Source organism: Pleuronectes platessa, chromosome 20, assembly GCF_947347685.1.
Source record: "Pleuronectes platessa chromosome 20, fPlePla1.1, whole genome shotgun sequence".
Taxonomy (NCBI): domain Eukaryota; kingdom Metazoa; phylum Chordata; class Actinopteri; order Pleuronectiformes; family Pleuronectidae; genus Pleuronectes; species Pleuronectes platessa.
This window is the reverse complement of record NC_070645.1, coordinates 18,669,171-18,693,024: the sequence shown is the minus strand read 5'-3', so window position 1 is coordinate 18,693,024 and position 23,854 is coordinate 18,669,171. Positions and strand designations below refer to the sequence as shown.

The 23,854-nt window shown below is 42.8% G+C and overlaps 1 protein-coding gene across 1 annotated transcript; it reads left to right on the top strand.

The window, feature by feature from the left end:
* Positions 1 to 2,951: 2,951 nt before the first annotated feature.
* Positions 2,952 to 23,696, top strand: LOC128426218 (collagen alpha-1(XVIII) chain). Its single transcript, XM_053413082.1, has 43 exons — positions 2,952 to 3,233; positions 3,315 to 3,485; positions 4,175 to 4,306; positions 8,425 to 8,499; positions 9,768 to 9,860; positions 11,351 to 11,489; positions 11,753 to 11,796; positions 11,952 to 12,140; positions 12,301 to 12,327; positions 12,535 to 12,597; positions 12,752 to 12,832; positions 13,204 to 13,251; positions 13,460 to 13,594; positions 13,844 to 13,960; positions 14,411 to 14,464; positions 14,881 to 14,916; positions 15,068 to 15,193; positions 15,701 to 15,760; positions 15,876 to 15,902; positions 16,034 to 16,078; positions 16,276 to 16,338; positions 16,481 to 16,516; positions 16,603 to 16,677; positions 16,780 to 16,845; positions 17,082 to 17,135; positions 17,379 to 17,468; positions 17,607 to 17,642; positions 17,762 to 17,815; positions 18,116 to 18,172; positions 18,288 to 18,347; positions 18,459 to 18,500; positions 19,782 to 19,809; positions 19,949 to 20,017; positions 20,227 to 20,252; positions 20,368 to 20,466; positions 20,559 to 20,715; positions 20,811 to 20,887; positions 21,003 to 21,131; positions 21,265 to 21,312; positions 21,418 to 21,480; positions 21,696 to 21,893; positions 21,977 to 22,092; positions 22,177 to 23,696. The coding sequence occupies exons 1-43, from the start codon at positions 2,952 to 2,954 to the stop codon at positions 22,376 to 22,378; spliced, it is 3,789 nt and encodes a 1,262-aa protein (XP_053269057.1). The 3' UTR covers positions 22,379 to 23,696.
* The last annotated feature ends 158 nt before the right edge of the window (positions 23,697 to 23,854 follow it).

Here is a 23,854-nt window from a genome sequence, read left to right as displayed (position 1 = left end):
GTGTTTCCTCATTGTTTGTTTACCGGCTTTTCGTTTCCCCGTTAACACAATCTTTTTATTTAGCTTTGTGTAGAACTGGCTGTTATCTTGAGTGTTTGGGCCTTTTGCTATAACTTCTGGCAGATGTGTCCTCGTATGAGTTCACAGTTCAAGTCAATCTAGTTTGAATCTTTATGAAAACAAGACAATCACACAAAGAGAGCGGCTGAGGGGGGGGGGGGGGGGGGCAGCTGTGGGTTTCTAAGATGCGGTGTGACCACGGCTGCAGAGGATTTACCGCGTCACTCTGAGGTTTTTGCATCTTTAAAGGCTGGAGTCAAGTTCACGACCCACTTGTTCTGGAGTGTTGCTGAAATGAGGGTTTGTGCGCTTGTGAGTTCTCATAGTGCACGGGCACGCACACAGAGGTGAACCTGTCAGACCAATGGATGTGTTTCTGTTTCTGATAATCTGTGAGGATCTGGAGTCGGAGAGGATTGAGGTTTGGTTGGATTCCAGACTCTCGTCATGTGTGGCAGCTCATTACAAACTGCTGTGTTCTGACTGACAGCCGAGGTTCTCCGGGCCAGTTGGACGTGTCCAGATAATATCCATCATCGCCTCATTATTATGACCTACAGTTCTTTTCTTTCTCTCTGTGATCAGGCCTCAACTTCCAAAAGTCTGACCTTAAAAGAAAAGTTTGAAACATCTGTAGTGGTGCAAGTATTTGGTGATTTTAAATATAGCATTTTGTCCAGTTCTCTATTTGTGCTTTGGTCAAACTGAACTGCAGTTCTACAGATGAACCTCGTCTTTATCCCTTGAGCCAGTTATGCAAGCTTCCCGTGGCAGTTTCTTTAAATTCAAAAAAGTTTCCTCAAAGAATCATTTAACTTTCCCGCTGTAAACTGTCTGATATTATCCCTCATGCACCTGCAGCACAATGAAGCCAGTAACTCACTTTTTCATTTCTTATACGTGAGTAATGTAGTTATAAATGTGTGGTAACTGTATTTTTCTTTAATTTGGTTTCTTGAAACACTTTCTTGCATGAACAATATCCCTGAAATCCCATTGCATGTTCTCACATGGTCCAAGAAACTGGGAGTTCACCTCACTGCAGCCAGTTGTTCCTCAGTGACTCAAGCCCTCGATCACCTGGCAGCATCTTGTTCTTCATTCATCTACTTTGAAGAAATGACTGTGAGCATTAGCTAGAGGACATGCACTGAGTCTCCTGAGCCTCCCTCCTCTGCTCCGCTCTCTTTCTCATGCCCAGTTCCAGAGCAGGTGGTGCTCAGACTCAGCCAAGGCTGATTACTCCGAGGAGTCACACCCTGAGTGGAGTTACTCACAGCTGACGTCGTCCTGCACTGACACGATTCATATTGTTTTACGGCTCTATTCCCCTTACTGATGGTTTTATTAATTAGAAACTATCCTGTCAGTGAAGCTGAACCCCTCCAGTGAGATCAGCTGAGTGGTGACAGATACAGTTTGGCTCAGGGACGATGGAGGACGAGCAGAGACGCTGCAGAGCTCCTGCTCGGTGAGAACTTGTGCGACATCTTTTAATTTTCATGGAAATCTGTCCAGCTGTTACGTCTCTGACCCAGAAGAGGAACATCTGCAGTGATGTCACTTTTGGAGCGAGACGACGAGGAGGGACCGGCCCAGCTGTGGGAATGTTGGCGGAACTTTACCTCTGACAGAAGAGAAGACAAAAAGCAAAGTCTGTGTGGTGAAGCAGCCAGCTCCAGATATTCTGATTCCAGGATGTGATCCTCTGGGACCTTTCCTCCCTCCTCCCCCCCCCCTCAGTGCAGGATTCTCCGAAATGAGTTGAAGTTTATTTGTAAAATACTGGAGCTTGTTTTAGTTTCATCCACCTTCACAGAATCTGCAGCAGCAGCAGCTCTGAACCTCAGATCGTGACGTGACACTCATCAGCTGTAGAGTGAAGGTTACGCAGCAGAAATGAACCTCAGTGTTATTTATTTTAATTGCTGTGGTCTGGAGGGGTTTCAATCCTATTAATGCATGGGGGGGGGGCTCACTTCCTGTCTGGGACCCTCACTCGCCACACACATGCCTACACACACACACTGCTTTCGTGGACATCTTTTAACGTTGCCACTCTTCAACTCTCTCTCTTTTCGCTTTGTCGCTCTTTCACTCGCACACACACAGACACACACACACACACACACACCATGTGGTAAAGCCTAATTTACAGGAACTGCCACTGCGCAGCACGTGTGTACTACTCGAGGCTAACGCCTTCCAGATGCCCGCCGTCTGTACCCTCTGTCCGTTCGCACTAAAACAACAGACGATTGTTCCAGGGGTCGTCCCGCTAAGGAGAACCAGGTGTGGTGGGGACTGAGTCTGTGTGTTTGAGCGAGAGAGAGAGAGAGCGAGAGAGAGCGAGTGCAAGAGCGAGTGCAAGCGGGGGAGAAAGGACATGTTGTTTGGAGGCGGGGGATTCACAAAGCACTAGCATGTCTGTCGGAGATATAACTGTGGAGGGGTGGAGAACGTGTGTGTGACAGACAGATATAGAACAAATGTGCATCCAGCCGTGCATGAGTGTGTGATGACATGGGGGCAGGCCTCATTAAAGATGGAAGCTCCTTCTCGCCCTTGATGGGGTGAATGTGATGTGTTGTCAAAGAGAAACAGAGCAGTTTAAAGCTCACATGCTGTGGAGAAGCAATCACCTGCTTGAACTCTGAGTACGTACATTTAATACTCGCCATCATCACCTGGGAAGGATTCAGCTGGTGGAGATGTCCTTGCTCTGGTGGAAGGACGCAGCCTAGCCAGGATGTGGCCCGTTAGTTCAGTCACAGCTCGTCAAACATTTGTCATACATCATTAATTTTTTACTTTTCATCTCCATTTATTTTATTTTAAGGTAAATGTGTCATTAGCTCATTGATATTTATTCCCAGCTCCCCTCCTCTAACATGGTTCCCTCCTCTCCACCTTTGCTTTCCACAGAGCGTGGTTCCCAGGGAGCCTTGGACCTGACGGAGCTGATCGGCGTCCCCCTCCCTCCCTCCGTCTCCTTCGTCACCGGGTTCGAGGGTTACCCGGCGTACAGCTTCGGACCGGACGCCAACGTGGGCCGCCTCACGAAGTCCTTCATCCCTGACCCGTTCTACAGTGACTTCGCCGTCACGGTCGTGGCCAAACCCACCACGCGGCGTGGGGGCGTGCTGTTCGCCATCACAGATGCTTATCAAAAAGTAAGTCATGAGGATTGTGCCTTTAACTCCTCTCACATACGTCTCCTCCCATTTTTAATTGTTCACCATCTTGTTGTTAAGATTGTTCACTTAGGTGTAGCGCTGTCAGAAGTGGAGGATGGATCCCAGAAGGTCGTGCTGTACTACACGGACCCAGGGACGACAGCCGGGACCCAGGAAGCAGCTTCCTTCAAGATGGGCGACCTGACGGGGAGATGGGCGAGGTTCACCCTGACGGTGCAGGGGGCGGAGGTGGGAGTCCCATCATCACTCAAAACAAAACAGATAAAGGAACAAGATTAAACAAAAACAAAATATTAAAAACACATTGAAGTATAAGCCTTTAAAAATGGGTCACAAATATATTTCATTATTTAAATAGCTGCACACTGTGGTTGATACCAAACCTGATATTTACAGCTGCAGATGTGGGATTGATTTAACGTAAACTACAGTTTCCATGTTGGTCATAATGAAAGATCGAGTTTCCTAGACTTCTGCTGCAAAGAGGAATTAACTGCAGGAGCCTCTAGATTTAAACTGGCGATAAGTTAAATCCACTGTTGGCTTTGGTCCATTAGTTCTTTCTGTGACCGCGAGGAGAAAAATATAATATCACCAGACATATCCCTGAATAATATCTGATGCAGTAAGTTTTTGTTTTTTGTAAAAAATACTTGCTTTCATAGTTTTTTGACACACACGTCAGCCGCTGTCATTTATTTCAAATCTAATCTGTTATCAAAGTCAGTCAGTTTCTAATCTAGCAACATGTGACACTTTTATCTTTTACAGATGTTAATTTAATATGTGAGAAAGTTACACTCAGCTGACAACTCAGATGTGTTGACGTGAACCTAACTGTAGAGAATGAACATCCTTTCACCATTCTATCATTCTATTGTTCAGGTTTATAATAAGATTTATGTCTTGTTTCTCAGGTGCGTCTCTACATGGACTGTGAGGAATATCACCGGGTCGCCTTCGTCAGGAGTCCACAGCCTCTCACGTTCGAGGCCAGCTCGGGGATCTTTGTGGGAAACGCGGGCGGCACGGGCCTGGAGAAGTTTGTGGTGAGTCCGGACGGGGATTGGATTTCATATAGAAGTCGTTCAGCCTGTGTCCCAGTTCAGACGACACTGAAGGCCCCTCTGAAATGGAAAGTGCAGCCTTCGAAGGATGCAGCCCCTGAACTGGGATACTGCAGAGCCTCTGTCCCAGTTCTCTCCCAGTATCAATATTTAAAAATGTCCTCTTCTGAGCCTCATTGAATTTCTATGAACTCCCAGAGTCAGATCCATTGTATAAATGAGTTGAAGGCAGATGTGGAACAGACAGAGAAACGTGGCGTTTCTATTTTACATTTGAGACATGAACACAATAGTCTTTGTTGGCAGCTTTACGACCAACACAGGAGACGAGGAATGAATGACTGCATGTGTTTATGAGCCTCATCCTGAGAGAGACCACATAAATGACTCGTCATATGTGATTTACATATCTGGAGAATAGACGACGGCCTCATCTTGAATACGCCGAGTGCATCCGCCAAATCTTCAGTTAAAAGCTGCAGAATATCGAGGATGCAAGGGTTAGCGGTTCCATTCCCATACATCTGTTGTGAGACATATCCCAGAGGAAGCGTGTAGGATAGAGAAGAGGTGAGAGATCAGATTCACTCGATCTTATATTCTGCTCATTTGTTCTTTAAAAAGAACAAATGAACCAGTAAGTGCTTCAGGACGTTCCTCCCAATCATCTGTGATTTGCTGTTTTGTAATTGCTTTGAGATGGAAGAAGAAGATGGTTTGGTTCAAAGGGAATATCGTTCAATTATGGGATGTATCTGCAAAGGTTTGGCAAGTGCAGCTAGAAAGATGAGATTTAAAGATGTTAAATCTGAATTCAGAAGTCGTAAAACATGTGAAATCATCGATTTAATTAAATTAGATTTAATTTGGAGAAGAGCTCATTGTGAAAAGGTCAACAGTTCTTTCCCTTAACCCCCTTGGCCAGTGGCTAAACTCAAAAAAACACAGGACCTATGACCTTTACAACTCAATCCAGGCCTCGTCTTCTTCCTGTTTAGTCCATGTGACGGAAATAAGATGTTTTTATTTGCCAGGACAGTGGAAAGAAGTTCTTATCGCCAAGTAACTTTTTTTTACCCATTAACATTTTAATGGAGGAAATCTGAGGAGCGAGTGAGAGGAGTGCAGGATCCGGGAAGAGGGAGCGGGTGTGTTTATTCAGGAATCTCTTCGTCTCGGAGGGGGAGTTATTTAGTTCTGGAACAAACCTAAAAAAAGTTTTCTACCACCTACTGTGGTTTAACACCAGCTCTGACAGACATGTTAACATCGTGCCTGGAGAAGAACAACCTCACTGTTCCATTTAAAATCTAAAAAAAGACTCAAACTTCACTTGATAAACCAGTCACGTCATGTTCTATAGTAATGTTTGAGTTTTCTCTCATGTCTGATATTTTGAATCCATTAGTTTTCACTGACTCGATCCATATTCCTCTCAGGAGGAAAACAAACTTTCCCTAAATGTCAGCCTCATATATTCTGTCAGAGCGTTGACCTATTCCAAGATTATTCATTTATCCTCTAAAGTTTATTTCTTCTAGTGCCAGATTGTTTGGAGAATGTGCCAGTAGCGTGATGTTGATCTGATCCAAACAAAGTTTTCTACTTTTCTACTTTTCTGAGCTGATCAGCGACCCGGATCCACGTCTCTGTGAACTGAGAGTCCTTCTCTTACACTTGGAAACTACTTTTAGAGTAAAATGCTTTCTGAATTTCTCCTAAACCCCAAAAAAGCAATAGTTATACGGCTGATATTCATATTTCTATTAACTTGGCATAAACTTATAATATGAGAAAATTACAGGAATAAAAGAAGCAGCCAGAGTGACCGTGATCTTTCTTTTTGTGCATCTTCACCATGAACTGGCAAAACACTGCCAGAAAATGATTCTTAAAAAGAAAGGACAGTGTCATGAATCAAGTCCGGCCCCGTCGTCACTAATAACTGTAACTGACACGACAGCAGAAAATCAGGCCTCTTCCCATCTCTCCTCCCAGTAAGCTCCATCTCTTTTTACTGCTCCCTCTCCTCACACAAAGAGGGACCAGTAGTGAGTGTTGGTTTCCAGCTGCTCGGTGTTTGAACTGGCAGCTCCGTCTCAGATCCACCCAGGGGGAGATCGGTAGCAGCAGCAGAACTTCTCTGCTGACGCGCATGCAAACAAATGCGCAGAAATATCTCCTGCCACACTGACTTGGTCTCTCGTAGTTTGTTTTATGCTTTGCTTAGTTCCCCCCCCCCCCCCCCCCCCCCCCCCCATGTTGGGTGCAGGGAACTGTTTGTGTATCTGAGAGGGAGCATGAGTGAGCGATCCGTTTAACGAGTCCTCTGCTTCTCCCTCATGCAGCAACTCTCTGTGTTTCTCTTTCTCATAATGTCAAAGAAATTCACTCTGTTGGCCAAGTACGCTCCTGACGTCCCTTCATGGTGCGTGTTGAGACTCTTTAAAAAGTGCAGTCTGGATAAAATTGCGTTTCGACGCCACTTTTTATCCACTTTTCTGGAATTTGCCATAAACGATAATGGATAATATGTATAATGAAGCTTTAGCTGTAAAAAACAGTCGTTAGGTCCTAATTAAATCAACTAGTGAAACCTTTGTAAAACTTCATTAGTTTACTTTATGTTTCTCGACCCTGGACTCACAGTGTCAGTTCTCTCTCTGTGTCAGTAGCTGCACACACAGTCAGTAGTGAACCTTCACTCGTCTGTGGACAACACCCACACAGTCACACTGTGGCCTCTACTCTGTATTCTCACAGATAAAGTAGTGATATAACTGTGTAGTGTTTGAAATTCAAAGCAGCTATTCAGAATATGCCAAGTTTCAAACTGTATCTTGTCAGTAAGAGTTATTTATTGTTGTTTATTCCTGTTAAAATCACGGACTGTAAATAAAGATGGACGACACAGCTCCACTTCCTCATCCTGTAGCTCAGACTCTGATGACAGCAGGAGCGGGGACAATGTCGTCCATCTTTATTTACTGTTTAAGTTTGTTTACAAGTTTTAAACGTGAGCAGCTACGTTGTCTTTTATCATCTTGGGTTGCTGTAAACGAAAATATCTGTTTTAGTGTCTTCTCACGTGAATTAGTTTCTGAGAGTCTGAGGCTAGTTTGGATTCGGTGGTCCGAGTTGTAAACGTGTCACTCAAACCGCCCCCCCCCCCCCCCCCCCCCACTCGCTGACCTCACATGTTTACCTTCCTGCAATTACAAACTTCTACAAACTGTCGTCCATCGCTCGGCCTCGATTCTGTGGCCCGACATCAGGGGGAATTCACACAGTAAAGCTGTTTGAAAATGGTTCAGGCACAAACTTCTTTGTTTGCTGCACAAACACATGTCTCTGATTTAGCTGCCACACCGACTCACTTCCTCTCTCGCTCTCTCCCTCTAATCTCTCTCTTTCTCACTCCTTCACCTCGGTTGAATTTGATCGTCCGTGTTTCCATTAAAAACAGGTGTTCGTCCTCTGGCCTCACGTCAATATCAATACGCTCGGCTGAAATTGCCTTCTGCTGATTTAATTAGAGGAGAGGTCCGCTGACTCGGGGGTGTGGAGAGCTGTTCCCTGTTGCACGTGGGAACGGGTCCGTGCGTGCACTTCATAATTGGGTTCACACTTGTTCTGTTAGATTGTGACGCCCCCGGAACAGAAGCTCAGAACTCACAGCTCCATTGTTGCGTTTGATGCCCGATGACCTCATTAAGCCTTCGCTCATTAATCTCGACCAATTGAAGCACTGGTGTTCGTCCAGTCTCATTAAAGTGTTGCAGTATTAACACGAACACAGGCCCCCTGCTGAGCCGCTGACATGATGTGCAGCAGCTGGTGATATGATGTAAAGTGTGAAAGTAGTTTACATGTGAATATGGACACACCTGCTTCACTGAGAGATGTTGACGTGTGAATATTAGCGTGTGTATTAGCGTGTTGGCCAGAAGCTGAAGGTCAGAGGATGTGTGTTGATGTGTGGGAATCGTCGCTCAGCTTCAATAACATTTAATGAGACAGAATGAACTAAATTACCGTGTAACATAAAACACTCTCTTCTTCTTCATCTCCTCCTCCTCTTTCTCTTTCTCTTTCTCCAGGGCTCCATCCAGCAGCTGGTGTTGAAGTCAGATCCCACGGCCCCAGATGACCAGTGTGAGGAGGACGATCCATATGTGAGTGTGCACCAACACACACAGACACACACACATCTGAAAACACACCCAAAACACTGAGTCTGACGTGTGAAGTACACACACACACACTTCGCCTCTCTAGTCCAAACCTGGAACTATCGCCTCCTCTACTGGTGGAAAAAGTGCACTTCAGTTAACTACATGGCCAAAAGTATACGGACACTTCTATCACCTTTATGTACATGGCCAAAGTGAGAGGAAACAAAGTACAAATACTTAGTTACTGAACTAAAGTAGCAGGTTTTTGTTCTTGATTCTGATGGCTTTTTACTTTTACTCCACATTTTAACACGACTATCTGAACTTTCCTCTTCGTTTTCATTCTGAAAACAGACTTTACTTTTTGTTTTGATGCATTTAAAGTGAATTATCGGTTGTTTTCATTATTTTATTTTGCATCATCGAGCGATTTCAAGCTTACAACGTCCGTGATTTGATGTTTTCCAAGTTTTCGCTGGTCAATTAACCTCTCCTGCAACAGAAACCAGACCTCAGCTCCATCCCATAATGATTTAGGGGGGAACTGGAATGCAGAGTGAAAGCCAGAGCTCATCACCCGTTTGTTGGACCTTGTTAATGTGGCTTCATGGGAGTGAATCCCTGCAGCCAGGGTCCAAAATCTGGTGGAAAGCATTTCTCAGACAAGTGTCAGATTAATGCACACAATTAATATTTAGTCAAATTTAGATAAATTTGACCATGAATATTAGGGATAGATTACGTTATCTCCAAACCAGTTCCAGTTTAATTTCTTCTACATGGAACCAAATCTATTTTAAAACCCACTTCCTGAAGCAGATAGACAAAAGTCACAGTTACAGAAGGTGTTTAGTTTAACACATGCAGTCTTATAGGATCAACTCTTTTATGAGCACAGTCATGTTCTTGGGTTCTATCGTCTCAGAGGGAGATGATAAAATGAACTTGTGCTTTTCTATATGCAAGTTGTATTCAGTACCAGTTGATGTTGCCCCGTGTATTTTCTATTTTCCTTTATTATTGTTCAAGAGCTTTACTTGCATCAGATGTGAGTGAATTAAATTAAGATGGATTTGAACAATCTGAAACTGTGGGAACCGAACACTGGGTACAAAAGAATTATTTCTCATTCTTTCCTTTTTCCCCCTGATCCACTTTTCTCATCCCACAGTTTGAGCTCAGATAAAATCTGTCTGTTAAGTAGCGTTTAATCATTTCTGTCGTCCTCCGTGTTTATCTTTGGATCCTGCTCTCATTTCTCTCTCCAGGCCTCTGGATATGGAAGTGGTGATGATTCCTATGACGACGCTGAAGAAAGAGAAGAAGTGAAAAAGATTGTGGAGGAGAGAGAGTACACCATGGTACACACACACACACACAGACACACACACACTCTCTCCTTCCAATTTAGCTGATCTGGACTTGGACCAAAGAAAACAGCTCTTATCCTTTTAGGTCGGCTGGAGACTGGAACACGGTGCAGCTCCGTGCCAGCTCTGCTCCTTCAGACAAGAGTGAAGAAGGATTTAAAGACTGCAGATTATATAACTTTAGAGAATACAGACAATTAGTTGACCTTAATCACAAGAGAATGGTCTCTTTGGCATTGTGTTGCTTTCCAAGTTCAAAATACTTTCTTTCTTCAAGTGCTTTTTAAGTAATATAGAGAAGACAAAAGAAAATAGAATTAAATGAGTGATTGTTCTTGTAGGTAAATGGTGGTTTTAGCTTTTTTCAAACACAATGTTTTCTGGAAGAGGCTAAAATACAAGAAGAGGCATCTTCCCAACAGATTAACAAAACCACAGGAAAGCAAACTATTCTATTCTTTTCTATTTTATCTATATAAGGTAGATAAACAGGAGAGAACCAGAACCAGTCACCTGTCACTTACATCCATTCTAAAACTACAGACAGATAACAGAACACTCATACATTTATAAAAATAATTGAAATAGCTGCTTATTTCAGTAAATAATAAGAGTACTGCAGTAGTACAAATAGTACTAGTACTAGTAGTAGTAGTAGTAGTAGTAATAATAAGCTAATAATCGTATTTTTTAACCTCTCAGGTTCTTTTCTCTATCATTAGCAAAACTTAACAATTCCGCATCCACAGTAAAACACCTTACCGACATGATCTCAGCCTCGTTGGTCTCAGGAGATTTCCGTGCCTTGCTGAAGGGCACATGGATAGAGACTTTCAGAAGGAATCAGGGGGATTGAGCTCAGATGTTTCTGGAGAACCTCACTGACTCTCAGTCATGTGTCTCAAAGATTCAGACACATGGAACAAAGAGGTTTGACAGATCACGTCCAGGCAGCTCTGAGACATTTGGATGAGAAGTTAAAAGACAGATGGAAAATCCCAAACCCTCACCATGCATCGTCCATAAGCAGGACAGTGAGTTTTTATGGGGTCAAGACTTCCTGTCATCACTGTGTATCTGGTGAAAACAGTGCAGACATAATGTTGAAGTGATTCAGATCAGATTGGTTCAATGTGTGGATTGTGCTTTGAGTCTGAAGTTGGATCGTTGTGGACTCAGAGAAAACATCTCGTACATTCTATTGATAACATTGTGTTTCTTCTTTTCACTTTCCGAGCTGTAGTTTGTTGAATCATAACAGAGAATAAAAATCCTAAATCTATACAAGTATGATTATGTTTTTGTAGTTTAAAAGGTTATGGATGTTTTACAAAAAATTTAAGAAAAGTAAATCTGATTCTGTCATTTTAATTTATGACATAAATCACATTGATACATATGAATATGAATATTAGAATATTGGACAAAGTGTTTTTGTACAGTTACAGATTGATATATATTTCTTTCTCCCATGTTTATAGCCCCTCCCGGAGCTGGACCCAACTTACGGCACGCCGGTCCGAGCTCCGCCCACTGAGCTGTCCATACGCAGCCATTATGATGATGATGAAGACATGGAGGACACGTCTGGACTGGAGGAGGTGAAGAGCACAGTCAGAGGTAAATTCATTCTGTAGATATGAGTCACTTCAGGAGGTGATTCTGCACATCTCGTCCTGTACTTCTCAAAACTAGCCAGCAGATGGTGATAAAGACAATGTAGCTACAGCCTTCATCTCTTTTTCTACCTTTTATTTCTGTCTTGGATTAAAGAGAAGACAGAATAAAGCTTATAAACAATAAAAGCTGCACCAAGTACTATAATCAATTGTGTCAAATTGAAGTGGTTAATGTCTAATGAGCAATTTGTTTCTCCGTCACAGTTCAATCTTCTCTGATGGCGACTCCAGCCTCCACCCTTGACTCTGTAAGTATTTATTTATTGTCAGATATGAACTTTAACCTTATTTTGCTCCCAGATGCAGTTTATTACTTCATAATACTAAAGTATCTCAAAGCCAATGAGTCTGTTTTTATCTAAATTCATGTTTTTGTAATTAAATCTCATTCATTCAATCTCAGTCCCTCCAGGTGTCTCCGGGCACGAAAGGCGAGCGAGGGGATCCAGGTCCGGCCGGCCCACCAGGACCCCCTGGCCTTCCAGGACAAGCCTCAGGGGACGGAGAGGGAGGGGAGCCGGGACCCCGGGGGCCACAGGGGCCACTGGGACCCACAGGCCCAGCTGGAGCACCAGGGAAAGATGGACAGCCTGTGAGATTTAAATGCTTCTTATTCCCTTTGCAATTTTCTGTTTTTAAACATCACTTTCTATTTTTATAAAACATCACATGAGCTATTCAGAGCAAAGTCTGTTATTTATGTTATTTCTGAAAGTCAAATGAATGGTTTTCCATTTCCGTCTCGTCTCCAGGGGACTAAAGGTGAAACTGGTTTGCTGGTGAGTCTCTTCAGTCTTTGAAGATTTATCTGGAGTCTTATTTTAATGTGTTTGGGGGAAAAGTAATTCAGGAATGTCCCATTTTCCACAAACAGTTGTTAATTTAGATATTCAGTTTATTGTATCTGGATAAAGTGTCAGCGTGCTACATGATATGATGATGAGAAACTGTCTCTGGTATATTGAGCTGAGCTGTTTCTTTCCCAGGGTGCAACTGGGATTCCAGGATTCCCAGGACTTCAGGGAGAGCCTGGTCTTAAGGGAGAAAAGGTAAAACAATATATATGTATAAAACTCACATTTATAAGAGACATTAAATACCACAATTACTGGACTAATAAAATGAGCAAAAGAATAATTCAGTTACAATAATAATTATGGAAATTGGAATGAATACATAATTATCCCATGGTGTCTTCTTCAGGGTGATCTGGGTGTTGGAGTAGCGGGTCCTCCGGGGCCTCCTGGACCTCCAGGTCGAACAAGCTCAGGGTCCATGTTCATGGTAAGTTGTTTCAAGTTTAAGTTTAAGTTTTAAAGATATATTGATACAACTTTATTAGATTAATCTGTAAGTAATTCATGGTGCAGGCACTTTGCTTGGCTTGTATGTTTTATTCTAGTACCTCTACACACTCAGTGTTATTATGCATTTAAAGCAACTTGTCTTTATTTTGCACTGAAGGAGATTAATAACAAATTCATCAAATAACTGAATATAGTTACTATTGTAAAGAATTTGATGTTAATTATACATCTATAAACAAAGTGTTTGGTTTAGTGTAAAACTCTTGAATTGATCTGATTAGTTGTGATCATTGATTTATTGGTGATGAGCTTGTTGATGACTCACTGGTCATGTCATGTGTTCACCAGGAGGGGTCAGGATTTGAAGACTTTGACAGTGATGCAGAACTTATTCGGGTGAGTTAAAGTCTTTTTTAATTTAAATCTTTTATTATTTTATTATTAAGTTCATTTCAAAGTCTGTGACTCAATGTTGGAAATAATGAGAAAGAGAAGAACAACATGTTTGAAGTCGCATCTTGATGCACCTTTTTTTTTCCATAGAGATGTATTAGTTGAATATTTTGATGACTTTCTAAGACTTTTAAATGTTTTGTTTCATCAGGGAGCTCCAGGGCTTCCCGGCCCACCTGGAGAGCCAGGGACCCCAGGGACCTCGTCCGGAGACGTCTTCCCTGGACCCCCTGGGGTTCCTGGGAGAGATGGGAAGGACGGAGTGATGGGTGAACCTGGACTTCCTGTAGGTTCTACGTTCTCTCCTCCTTTTCTTTGCTCTCGTTTGCATGTGACAGATCTGTAATAATATCTAAATCAAACAGGGAAATATAGGAAATATGAAAATCTGTGGTTATATATGAAATGTGACAAAGGAATTCTTGAAGACCGATTATTTTCTAAAGCAAGATATGAGCTTGTGGAAGTTCATCTTCAACATGAATATGAACATGTCGTCGTACGATCATTCTCCTGACCAAGCTTCTGTTTCCAGGTGATTGTGGAGTGGTTTAGTGGCTCTGGCTCTGGGTCTGGTTCAGGGTCTGGTTCTGAATCTGGTTCTGGTTCTGGTTTTTGGTCTGGCTCTGGTTCTGGTTCAGAGTCTGGTCAGGTATTAACATCTGGCCCCAAATCAAAGGGGCTGAAAAGACAGAATTTCCCCCAACGTTATTTAAAAAGAAACCATGTTCATTCACTGCTTACTTGCCATTGCTTTCTGTGCAGTAGTGTGTATGTGTGTGTGTGTGTTTGTGTGTGTGTGTGTGTGTAGGGTCAAGTCCTTTGCATTATCTGCAGTTAGCATGAAAAGCTCAAGGCATTTGGCTTCAGAACATGTTCTCAGCTGTAGCCTCAGTTGGGGGAAATGTGTCTTTTGTCTCACAGGCTTTTTACTAATTGTGTGAATGTACAACTCACATGTTCTTATAAGAATCCACTGCACAAGTGTGAAGGTGCATAAAACGTTTGTTGGCCTCAGTTTCCAAAAAGAAATATGGTAGCTCGTGCATTTAAGTCATAAAAGTGCTTTTATTTTTTGCTAAATCCTGAAATATTCCTGCAGGGAGCGGATGGAAAAGACGGCGATCCAGGGTCTGCTGGCGAGAAGGGAGACAAGGTGAGGGGGAGAACAAAACTCACAAAACTGACTTTAAGAAATCCAATAAAATGTTCTAATAAACACTTTTCTTATGGAATGAATGAGCTCATTAACTTTCTCAGTACAATTTAAAAGGATCTGAGTTATTTCCTCCTGTGTGAACGAACTCAAACCTTCGTGTGGCTCCTGCTCGTGTCTCTGATTTCCCCCGAGCCGGGCTCTTAGTGCTCCGTTAGCAGAAAAACAACTACACACAATCTAAACACCCACCTGACACAGGAGCCGAGCTCCTAATGAGGTGACCCTGCAGACTAATAAAGCTCCGGGCCCCCGGGGGGGTCGCTGCTCTGCCTCTTTGTGCAAAACAGAAACACAGTCGCTCTCCTGTCGTCGCTGTGGTTAATGTGCTGTGATTGTGTTCTATTTGTAAACAGGGAGTCCCCGGTGGGAGCGGCCCACCAGGACCTAAGGTAGGATTTGATTATTTCCCTGCAATGAACCATCATTACCATCATAATAACACTGGGCTCTGTGTGGTATTTACACATTTATCCCAGTCACATTACAAACAGTTCTGAAGAGGATTTAATCACTGTTTTTCATTTGTCTTCTGTCTCCCAGGGAGACCAGGGCCCTGCAGGGATCCCAGGCTTCCCAGGGTCAGAGGGTCCAGGAGGGCAGCCCGGTCCCAGGGGTCCACCGGGCCCCCCCGGACCCCCTGGAAGAGCCCTCACATTGGACTATGAGGTACAGCTCGACTGGGATACTTTTAATTAAACATGGTTTTAATTATCAAGATGTTCAATAAATAAAGATGATATCTTTATCATCTTATCTATACTTACATCTCTTTCCAAAACAATAGGAAACCACTGCAGGATTATGAGTGTCTCTGGGTTGACTATTAAAAGTTGTGTTTAGAAGAAAACGTTTTCGTTCTATTCTTAAAACTACATTTCTCCCAAATACACTGGAATGAAATCGCAGTCGCACATGTGGAGAAGCGGATTTAAGACAAATTTGAACATTTTAATTTAATTATCCCCCATGAAATTTAGGGAAATACAGAGATCCGTGTGTCCAACTTTAAAAGTTTAGTGTCCGGAGCAGAACTCAAAAACCAAAACGTATGTTAATCAGGAAGTGAAGTGCTGCCTTTCACAATATATATCGATATACGACTGTGATGGCACCAAATGATCTGCTCTTCCAGGATATGTGGGTGTTACCTCATCTCCATGTTTTGTTCTGCAGGACTTGGAAGGATCTGCCATGCGGGGGGGTTTAGGTTCTGCTCTCACCCCAGGACCACAGGTACAGTGAGTGTGTGATGAAGAGCAGCACCTGCCCCAAGTGTCATCATGATGTTGTTAGTCAACTTGTCTTGTTGTATCTATCAGATGTTATATTCTCCCTCTGTTTTCTACAGGGTCTCCCTGGAGCTCCAGGACGAAATGTGAGTCTTATTAGTTCCTTAAAACGTTATTGCCAGACTCCCCTTTATTGTTGATGTAGATATATTTAATTTTACATTTCAGAGAAGTCAGCATCTTGGATTAAAAAACTGTTTATCTTTGTCTCTTTCAGGGTAAAGACGGTTTAGACGGCGATCCAGGAAAACCAGGTCAAAAGGTGAGTGTGCCGGAGCCGTTATCTCAGATGTGTTTCTGCAAACTAGAAAAGAAAGACTGTGTCCTGCATAATCTGTAATGTTTTATCAGAGAGAATGATTTACTGTTTGAATGGGAATAAAGGAAATACCTGTTACCATAAGCACATTGTGTCAGTGATGAATGGATCCCGTGGATGTTTCTCTGTTGCCTCTGCAGGGGGAGACAGGTCCTGCAGGACGACCAGGGTTCCCAGGACTGGACGGGCCGAAAGGGGAAGAGGTCAGAAATCAGATCGATTGACAGACACATCAATAGATTAATGGTTTCATTAAAATGGTCAGCTTTCACATATAGTTAAGACCAGTTGATACTGTGTCCTAATTGTATGTTTGATTTTTGCGTTATTCTGTCTCATCTGCAGGGAGCAAAGGGAGACAAAGGGAATTCAGGACCAAAGGTAAGAGACTCAAAACACTTCTGACTTTCAGGTTACTCCATGTTGCTGTTTGCCAAAAGGCTTTAAACACCAACTGTGTATTTCAGGGTGAGATTGGACTCAGTATTCCCGGCCCTGCAGGACCACCTGGACCTCCAGGACCCCTCGTCAACCTCCAGGATGTGAGTAGCACCTGATCAGAGCTTTTCAAGGCTTTACACAGGATGGAGCTGTACACAGTTCAGTGATGAGGTTCACACACTCTGCATCTGTGTCTTCTTCAGCTTCTACTCAACGACACAGAAGGGGCCTTCAACTTCTCAGGGTTTTTTGATGCTCAGGGATCTGCTGTGAGTATCAGGAAGAGAAACACCCTTCATGGATTATTACTTCATTGAAGTATAAAAGGAGATTGTTGGATATTTGCAGAGCGTAACATCTGTATGTTTCTGTTAATGCATTCAGCTGTTTCTAATTCAAAACAGTGCGAAGTAAAGACGCCATTTTCCTGTCAAAACAGAGTCAAACATACAGATGAAGAATTATTTTTATTTTGAATTTAACTTTAACTGATTGTTTTGCACAGGGTCCGAAGGGAGACATTGGGTTGCCAGGTGTTCAAGGACCTCCAGGACTTAGAGTAAGTGATATATACATGTGTCTGTATGATTTCAGGAGTTATTTGTGTATTTTCTTTTGTTGGTTTGTGTCTTTTGTCAGATTTTAAACTTGTTTTCTTTATAGATTTTCTTGTATTTCGGAAACAGCTCCTCTAATTTCCGCATTTTGCCAGTTTAATACAAGTTCATATTTCTACATTATATGCACTTGGTATTTCTCAGTCTACAGTGGCTTGTTTGTTTGTTTGTTTACTTTGCTGCAGGGTGAAAAGGGCGAGCCAGGATTCGTCATGGCAGCGGATGGAGCCATGTTGACAGGCCTGGCTGGTCCTGCGGGACCCAATGGAATCAAGGTTATATCTCTTTTAACCTTATTCCTCTTTTACACACACATGTTCCCCAGGATTTTAACATTAACATAAATAGCGTATCCAAAAATCCATTTCAATATAACTGCACATATCAGAGAAAATGTATTTTTGTGTCTGCAGGGAGATAACGGTGTGGCTGGACCCCCTGGTGTTCAAGTAAGTGTTGACGTTGAGCAAATCAAGCAAATTCAACCAAATTAACATTTCTGGGTTTTTATAATGATGCTGTCGATAGTTAAGAAACACAATCAGACCCTTTGTTGTGTTTCTAACAGGGACCAATGGGACCTCCGGGGCCTAAAGGAGAGTTTGGTTTTCCTGGAAGAGCTGTAAGTACCAAGAACTCACCAAACATTACCAGTGTGATTTAAGATTTAATCAAATTAATTGTTGGTTTTTTGAATCAGGGTTAGGGTTAGGGTTGATAGAAATTGTTCTATGTTCTCTTCAAACAGCAATTGTTTGTCTTCTGCAGTGAAAAACACTCAACACATCATTTTACATTAAATGAAACTGCACAGTCGACAAACTACCCAATCATTAGCGCTAAAGACAATCTAACTTTACATGTAGTTGTTGTTGGTGTTGTTGTATGATTGTGGTTAATGTGTGTGTGTGTGTCTGTGAAGGGTCGTCCAGGCCCGATGGGACTGAAAGGAGACAGAGGGGACTCTGCTGGGCTGCAGGTGAGTCTCACACCAGTCTCAAACTCCGAAGTTAGACAAATGTAATAATAAGTTTTATAACGTCTAATTATCATTTTCTAATATGTGTACTTTTGTGTTGCGTCATCTTCATAAGGGAGCTCCAGGCCCCCCTGGACCACCGGGCCGCCCAGGGATGTTCAACTGCCCCAAAGGAGTAAGAACAGACCCTCACATACTTTCATTAATATTTTCTAGACATATATATGTTTTTTTCTTGTTATTATTGTGCACTTGCTTATGATCCTCTCTCCTCTGGTTCCTGAAGACAGTTTTCCCCGTCCCTCCCAGACCCCACTGCAAAATGGCTGTAAGTTTATGTCTACAGAGTTTTCACAAAACGTTCAGACCCCTTCACTTTTTAAGCCTCGTGATAAAATATTCTAATCTTTTAATCCCCACATTCATCTGCACTCAGCTTAGAAATAAGTGACATATCCCATTGACATAACTATTCAGACTCTGGACAGATGTTTCTCCACCTTCATTGTCTTCCTGAGTAAAGACTAAATTGATTGCACATGAGCCGGACCTCGGGAACCAGAGGTGACCTTCGTGAGAACCTGGTCCAGAGCACTCAGGACTCTTGAAGCTGATGAAATCTCTGGGGAGACCTGACAAAGTTTGTCCTCTATCTAACCTGAGAGCGCTTGAGAGGATCTGCAGAGAACGAGAGCAGAAAATCCACAAATCCACGTGTGAATAGATCGTTGAGTCATAAGAGGACCGGAGGCTGAAATCCCTGCTTCAAGTGAGAACCTACCAAGGCGACTGAGTACTTGTGTCAATGGGACATTTCATTTTCACTATTAAATAAACCTTTTGCTTTGCCACTCGAGGAGATCGAGTATAGATTGATGTGGGGGAAATAATAACATTTGAAAAGATTCAAGAAAAGCTGCTGCAACATAATAAAAAGTAAAAGGGTCTGAGTACTTTCTGAAAACACTGTATTCACCAGTATTGCTACTAAAGCATGTGTTAGTCAAACCTTTTCCCACAGCCTGTGTCAGAGAACCTCCTGCGAATGAAATACCATCGATTTGTATAAAACTTCATTCAGAGTTTCTATCTACGATGAAACTCCTTTTCAATATTTTTCTCTGGCACAAGTTGTATGAAAGGTTTTGTCCAGATTAGTTATTCACAGGCCGGTAGAGAATCACCTCAGTTTCCTTCATAATCTCTTCTATGAATTGAAATAACAACACAGTGATTCCTCTCTGATTTCCAGTCGTCACCTTCGGCTCCATCAACACCGACTTTCTTTCCATCTCCGTTTCTTTTGCACATCCTTCCTCTAACATGCATGTGGTTCTGTGTAACATCAGTACTTCCTCTAACATGTCACCACTCAGAACTGCTCACGGACTCCATCCTACTCCTGCATGCTTCACGTCCAGGCTGGAAAGGTGAAGGCTCGGTGTCACAAACCAACTGAGGTAGCTTTTAAAAAATCACGTATCATGGTCATCTGCATGTGGATTGTGATGTTAACACAACAGACTAATAAGTGACGAGTGGAAGAACTACTAAACAGAATATTTTTATATGACAAATCACTATAATGTTTGTGCTTCGTGCTTTTCAGCTTAATCCCAATGGAAGCGTCGCAGTCGGTATGTTGGTTTATTTTCCCACGTTAAATAGACAGTATAAATTATACGAATATTTCTAAATAGGCAAATTTAATGGAATATTCAAGATATTAATACAATAAAAGCATCCTCAAAAATTCTTGTTTATTTTCTCCCTAAGGAAACTGTCAGACGGGAGTGAAAGGAGCGAAGGGAGAGAGAGGCCTTCCTGGGATGCCATCTCCATCAAGTGAGTCAGCATGTTACAATTCAAGTATAACAACGTTCTCTATGTAAACGCACAAAAATTACATCTTTAAATATCACCAGAGAGAAAAACAATTGTTGATAATAATTCTTTAAAGTGTTTTTTACAGTTTTTCAATGGAATCATCCTGCTGTGTACTAGATTATAATATATTTGTAATGTTTTTTCTTCCTGTGTTTTCTCCTCTGTAGGTACTTTGATGCCCAGAGGAACCTGGGTACGTTTCAAACCAAAGTCTTCTTGTTTTGGGAGCATGTTGGTTTCATGTTCCATGAGACTCAGGTTTTGTGTGTGTGTGTGTGTGTGTGTGTGTGTGTGTTGTGTCATCACAGCGGCCAAGGGGTGACCAGGGAATAAAAGGGGAGAAGGGAGACAAGGGAGAGACCGGTATGCTGGGGCAAACAGGAAACCCCGGTAGACAAGGACTGGTGGTGAGTCAAAGCTCCTCAGATACACAACCTCATCACCTTTCTGACAAAGAACTGACAACTAAACTCAGAAACTTCCTCCTCTCATGGTTCAGGGTCCTAAAGGTGAGTCTGTGATGGGCCCTCCTGGCCACCCTGGGGTGCCCGGCTCACCTGGTGTCCCCGGTTATGGGAGACCTGGTCCTGTTGGTCCTCCTGGGCCACCGGGGCCTCCAGCACCCTTTTCGTCATCCCCAAGATATGGCTCCTCAGGTACATCTCATCGGTTATACTTATGTTTAATTATTTTAATACTATTTATTCATCTTCTGAGCTTAATATGAAAGTTGATGTTTTGATTCCGGCAGCTTTGACCATGAGTGGCGCTCCTGGACCTCCTGGACCACCAGGACCTCCTGGATCTTCTTCGGGTAACTCAGCATCTGTAAGTCAATGTGTTTCCTCTGGCCACACACAGAATGTATACATGTCATCTGCAGTTTTATTGCATATAATTATTCAACCACATGTAACTGGACTTCTCTGTGTTTGCTTGTCAGCTGAAAACCTTTTCTACTCGTGAGATCATGATGCAGAACACGGTCAGGGACGCGGAGGGAACTCTGTCGTACGTCACGGCATCAGGAAGTCTCTTCCTCAAGGTTTCCCAGGGATGGAAAGAGATACAGGTAAACACTCGGACTAGTGTTGAACATTAAGATTTAATCTGTAGATTATATACACACATAGAAGACATGACGGGTCCACAACATATGGAACCAATTCTACAACCTTGATTTGTCTTTTGTTGTGTCGTCACAGCTCGGCAGCCTGATCTACCTCTCCAGTAACATCATTCCACAGGACGAGGTACATGCTGCTCGTTTTTATGGCTTTGACTCTGTGAAAGTGCTGTTGTGAAATATTGTACAGGCGGTTGCTCATCTGCATAATATCTGCTTTCTATTCGTTCAGCCTCGAGTTGCATATCAGGTCAGAGGAGACACGATAGAAAGAATAACTTCAGTTAAAGAGAGGGTGAGTGGAAATCGCACGTACTTTTATTTTGAAGGAATTCATGTATTTAAGTGTAACACGTGCCTTGTGTTATGTTGCAATTGAAGAAACTTGAATTATTATGTTTTTATCACCCAGCCCTGTTTATTTTGTTATAAATAATGTCTACAACGTCCCATGAGTTTCAAATTCAAATCCCCAGACTAACACTGGCCCGATGCTCCCTCTCCCTGCAGCTCAACCTGGTGGCCCTGAACCAGCCTCACTCCGGGGGCCTGATGGGGCTCGACACGGCCGACCGCATGTGTTACGAGCAGGCCAAGGCGATGGGCTTGGCTCCAAACTACCGCGCCTTCATCTCCTCCCACAGGCAGGACCTGGTCCATGTGGTCTACCCTGGTTTCCGTGAAAATCTACCAGTCACCAACCTCAGGGTGAGTGTGCTGCCCTGCTCAGCGTCTTTCAGGGGTTCACCCCCCACCTCTGCCTGTCTCACCTGTTCTGTGTCGTCCTCCAGGGAGACGTGATGTTCAGGAACTGGCGAGCGATTTTCAGCGGCGACGGAGGACCAGTAAATTCCCGGATACCCATCTACTCCTTCGATGGCCGGGACGTTTTAGCCGACCCCTTCTGGTCAGTAAACTTTAATGGCCGCCCACTTCTTTGTTTGTTCCCTTGAGTTTGTCAAGTTTTCATCTTCTGCCCTCTATCCGCCAGGCCTGAGAAGAACATCTGGCACGGCTCCACCAGCAGGGGTTTCCGAGTGATGGACAAACACTGTGAGACGTGGCAAGCGGACCACGTGTCCGTCATGGGTCAGTCGTCCAGCCTGACCTCAGGGCTGCTCCTGGGCCAGCAGACGCGAAGCTGTTCCAACGAGTACATCGTCCTCTGCATCGAGACCCACAAAAACCCTTAGATCCCGTCTCAACCGCCCCCCCCAACGCCCCAAACCACTCCACAGAGGAACCCACCTCAACCACCGTGGAACATTCTGGGAACCGATGTGTCTTTCTCCTTAAAGAACGTCATTTTCAGCACATGGTTGGTGCTATGTGTCGCATTGTGTGGCAGGAAAACCCTGTCGTTTGCCAAAAGGATGTTTGTGCTTGTTTTTCTCCTCACGTCACAGATTCATACAAACAGAGATTTATTGAAACGTGAAGTTTGGAGGATTCCTTGCAAAAACAATGTCCGTGTGTGTTGTAAAGTAACATGATGGATTTCCCATTAACTCCACTGTTGTGGCACATAATGTAAAAGGCAGCAGAGCCTGATGGCGGCTGCCAGTCTTCGTAATAATTCGAGACATTAACGCTGTCCTGTCAAAGTAAATAATTTATTACTGTTAAGATGATGAATGCGGCACCTTTAACCTCTACTCCAAACAAACGCCACAAGATGGGTTTGTGAGAATCAAACAAAGCAACACAAACGGCTGCACATAGTCACCCGGGTGTGTTGAGGATGAGACGTCTCTTTTGCATCCGTCTCGTCCTTCTTACAGAAGACTGAGAGACGAGGACGAGGACACACAGAAATCTGCACCGGAACCTGAGACCTGCCCTGAGGGATCCCCAAAGACTTTTCAACGGAAGCGTCAAAAGGCGACTTTCGTTGTTTTGTTTACAGGTTGTTGTCGATATATTTTTTTTTATATTTGTCAAGAATATCAGGAGACGTTTACTCAACATTTCAAGAGCCAGACCTTAAGAGCTGTCCCTCGTCCGACAGCAGGACGACCAGTGTTGCCACCAAAGTAAATATTTTTGCACTGTACTTCATTTTAAAACAATTCTTTAGTTCAACATTTTCATTCTTGAACGTGTTCGTAGCTTTTCTTACACCTCGGTGATGTCACTCCTTAGCAGCTCTTTCTAGAGTATTTAATTTAAATCCATTTAGACTTATTTATACCGTCACAGCACATAACATGAAATCAAATGATTCAATTTAAGAATGTAATTTATCGTTCATTGTTTGTCAAATGACTGTTTTTGTTTTCATCAGTTTCTTTTTAAGCTTTTTGTACAGTTTTTAAGCTCATACTATTCTGGAGAATATCGACAAACTCAAAGTTTAAGAGTTTAATGCACACGATTTAAATAAGCAAAAAATATTTTCACAATCCAATAAAAACCAAACCTTACAAAGTAATTTCATGCTGGCGAAAGTAAGAGCACATGTTTTTGTATAAATGTTGGTGCTTTGTTGAATAAAGATTTTTCTTTTCATAACTGGATCTTGTTTCATTCTCAATGCAGGACAGAAAATAATTAAAAAACTAATTTTACTGAAAATATAACACACTGTCACATATTCCGTAAATAGAGAAGCTGGGATTTTATTTCCTTTGTGCCTTTAATTCTGCCTCTTTTCATTTCTAATGTTAAAG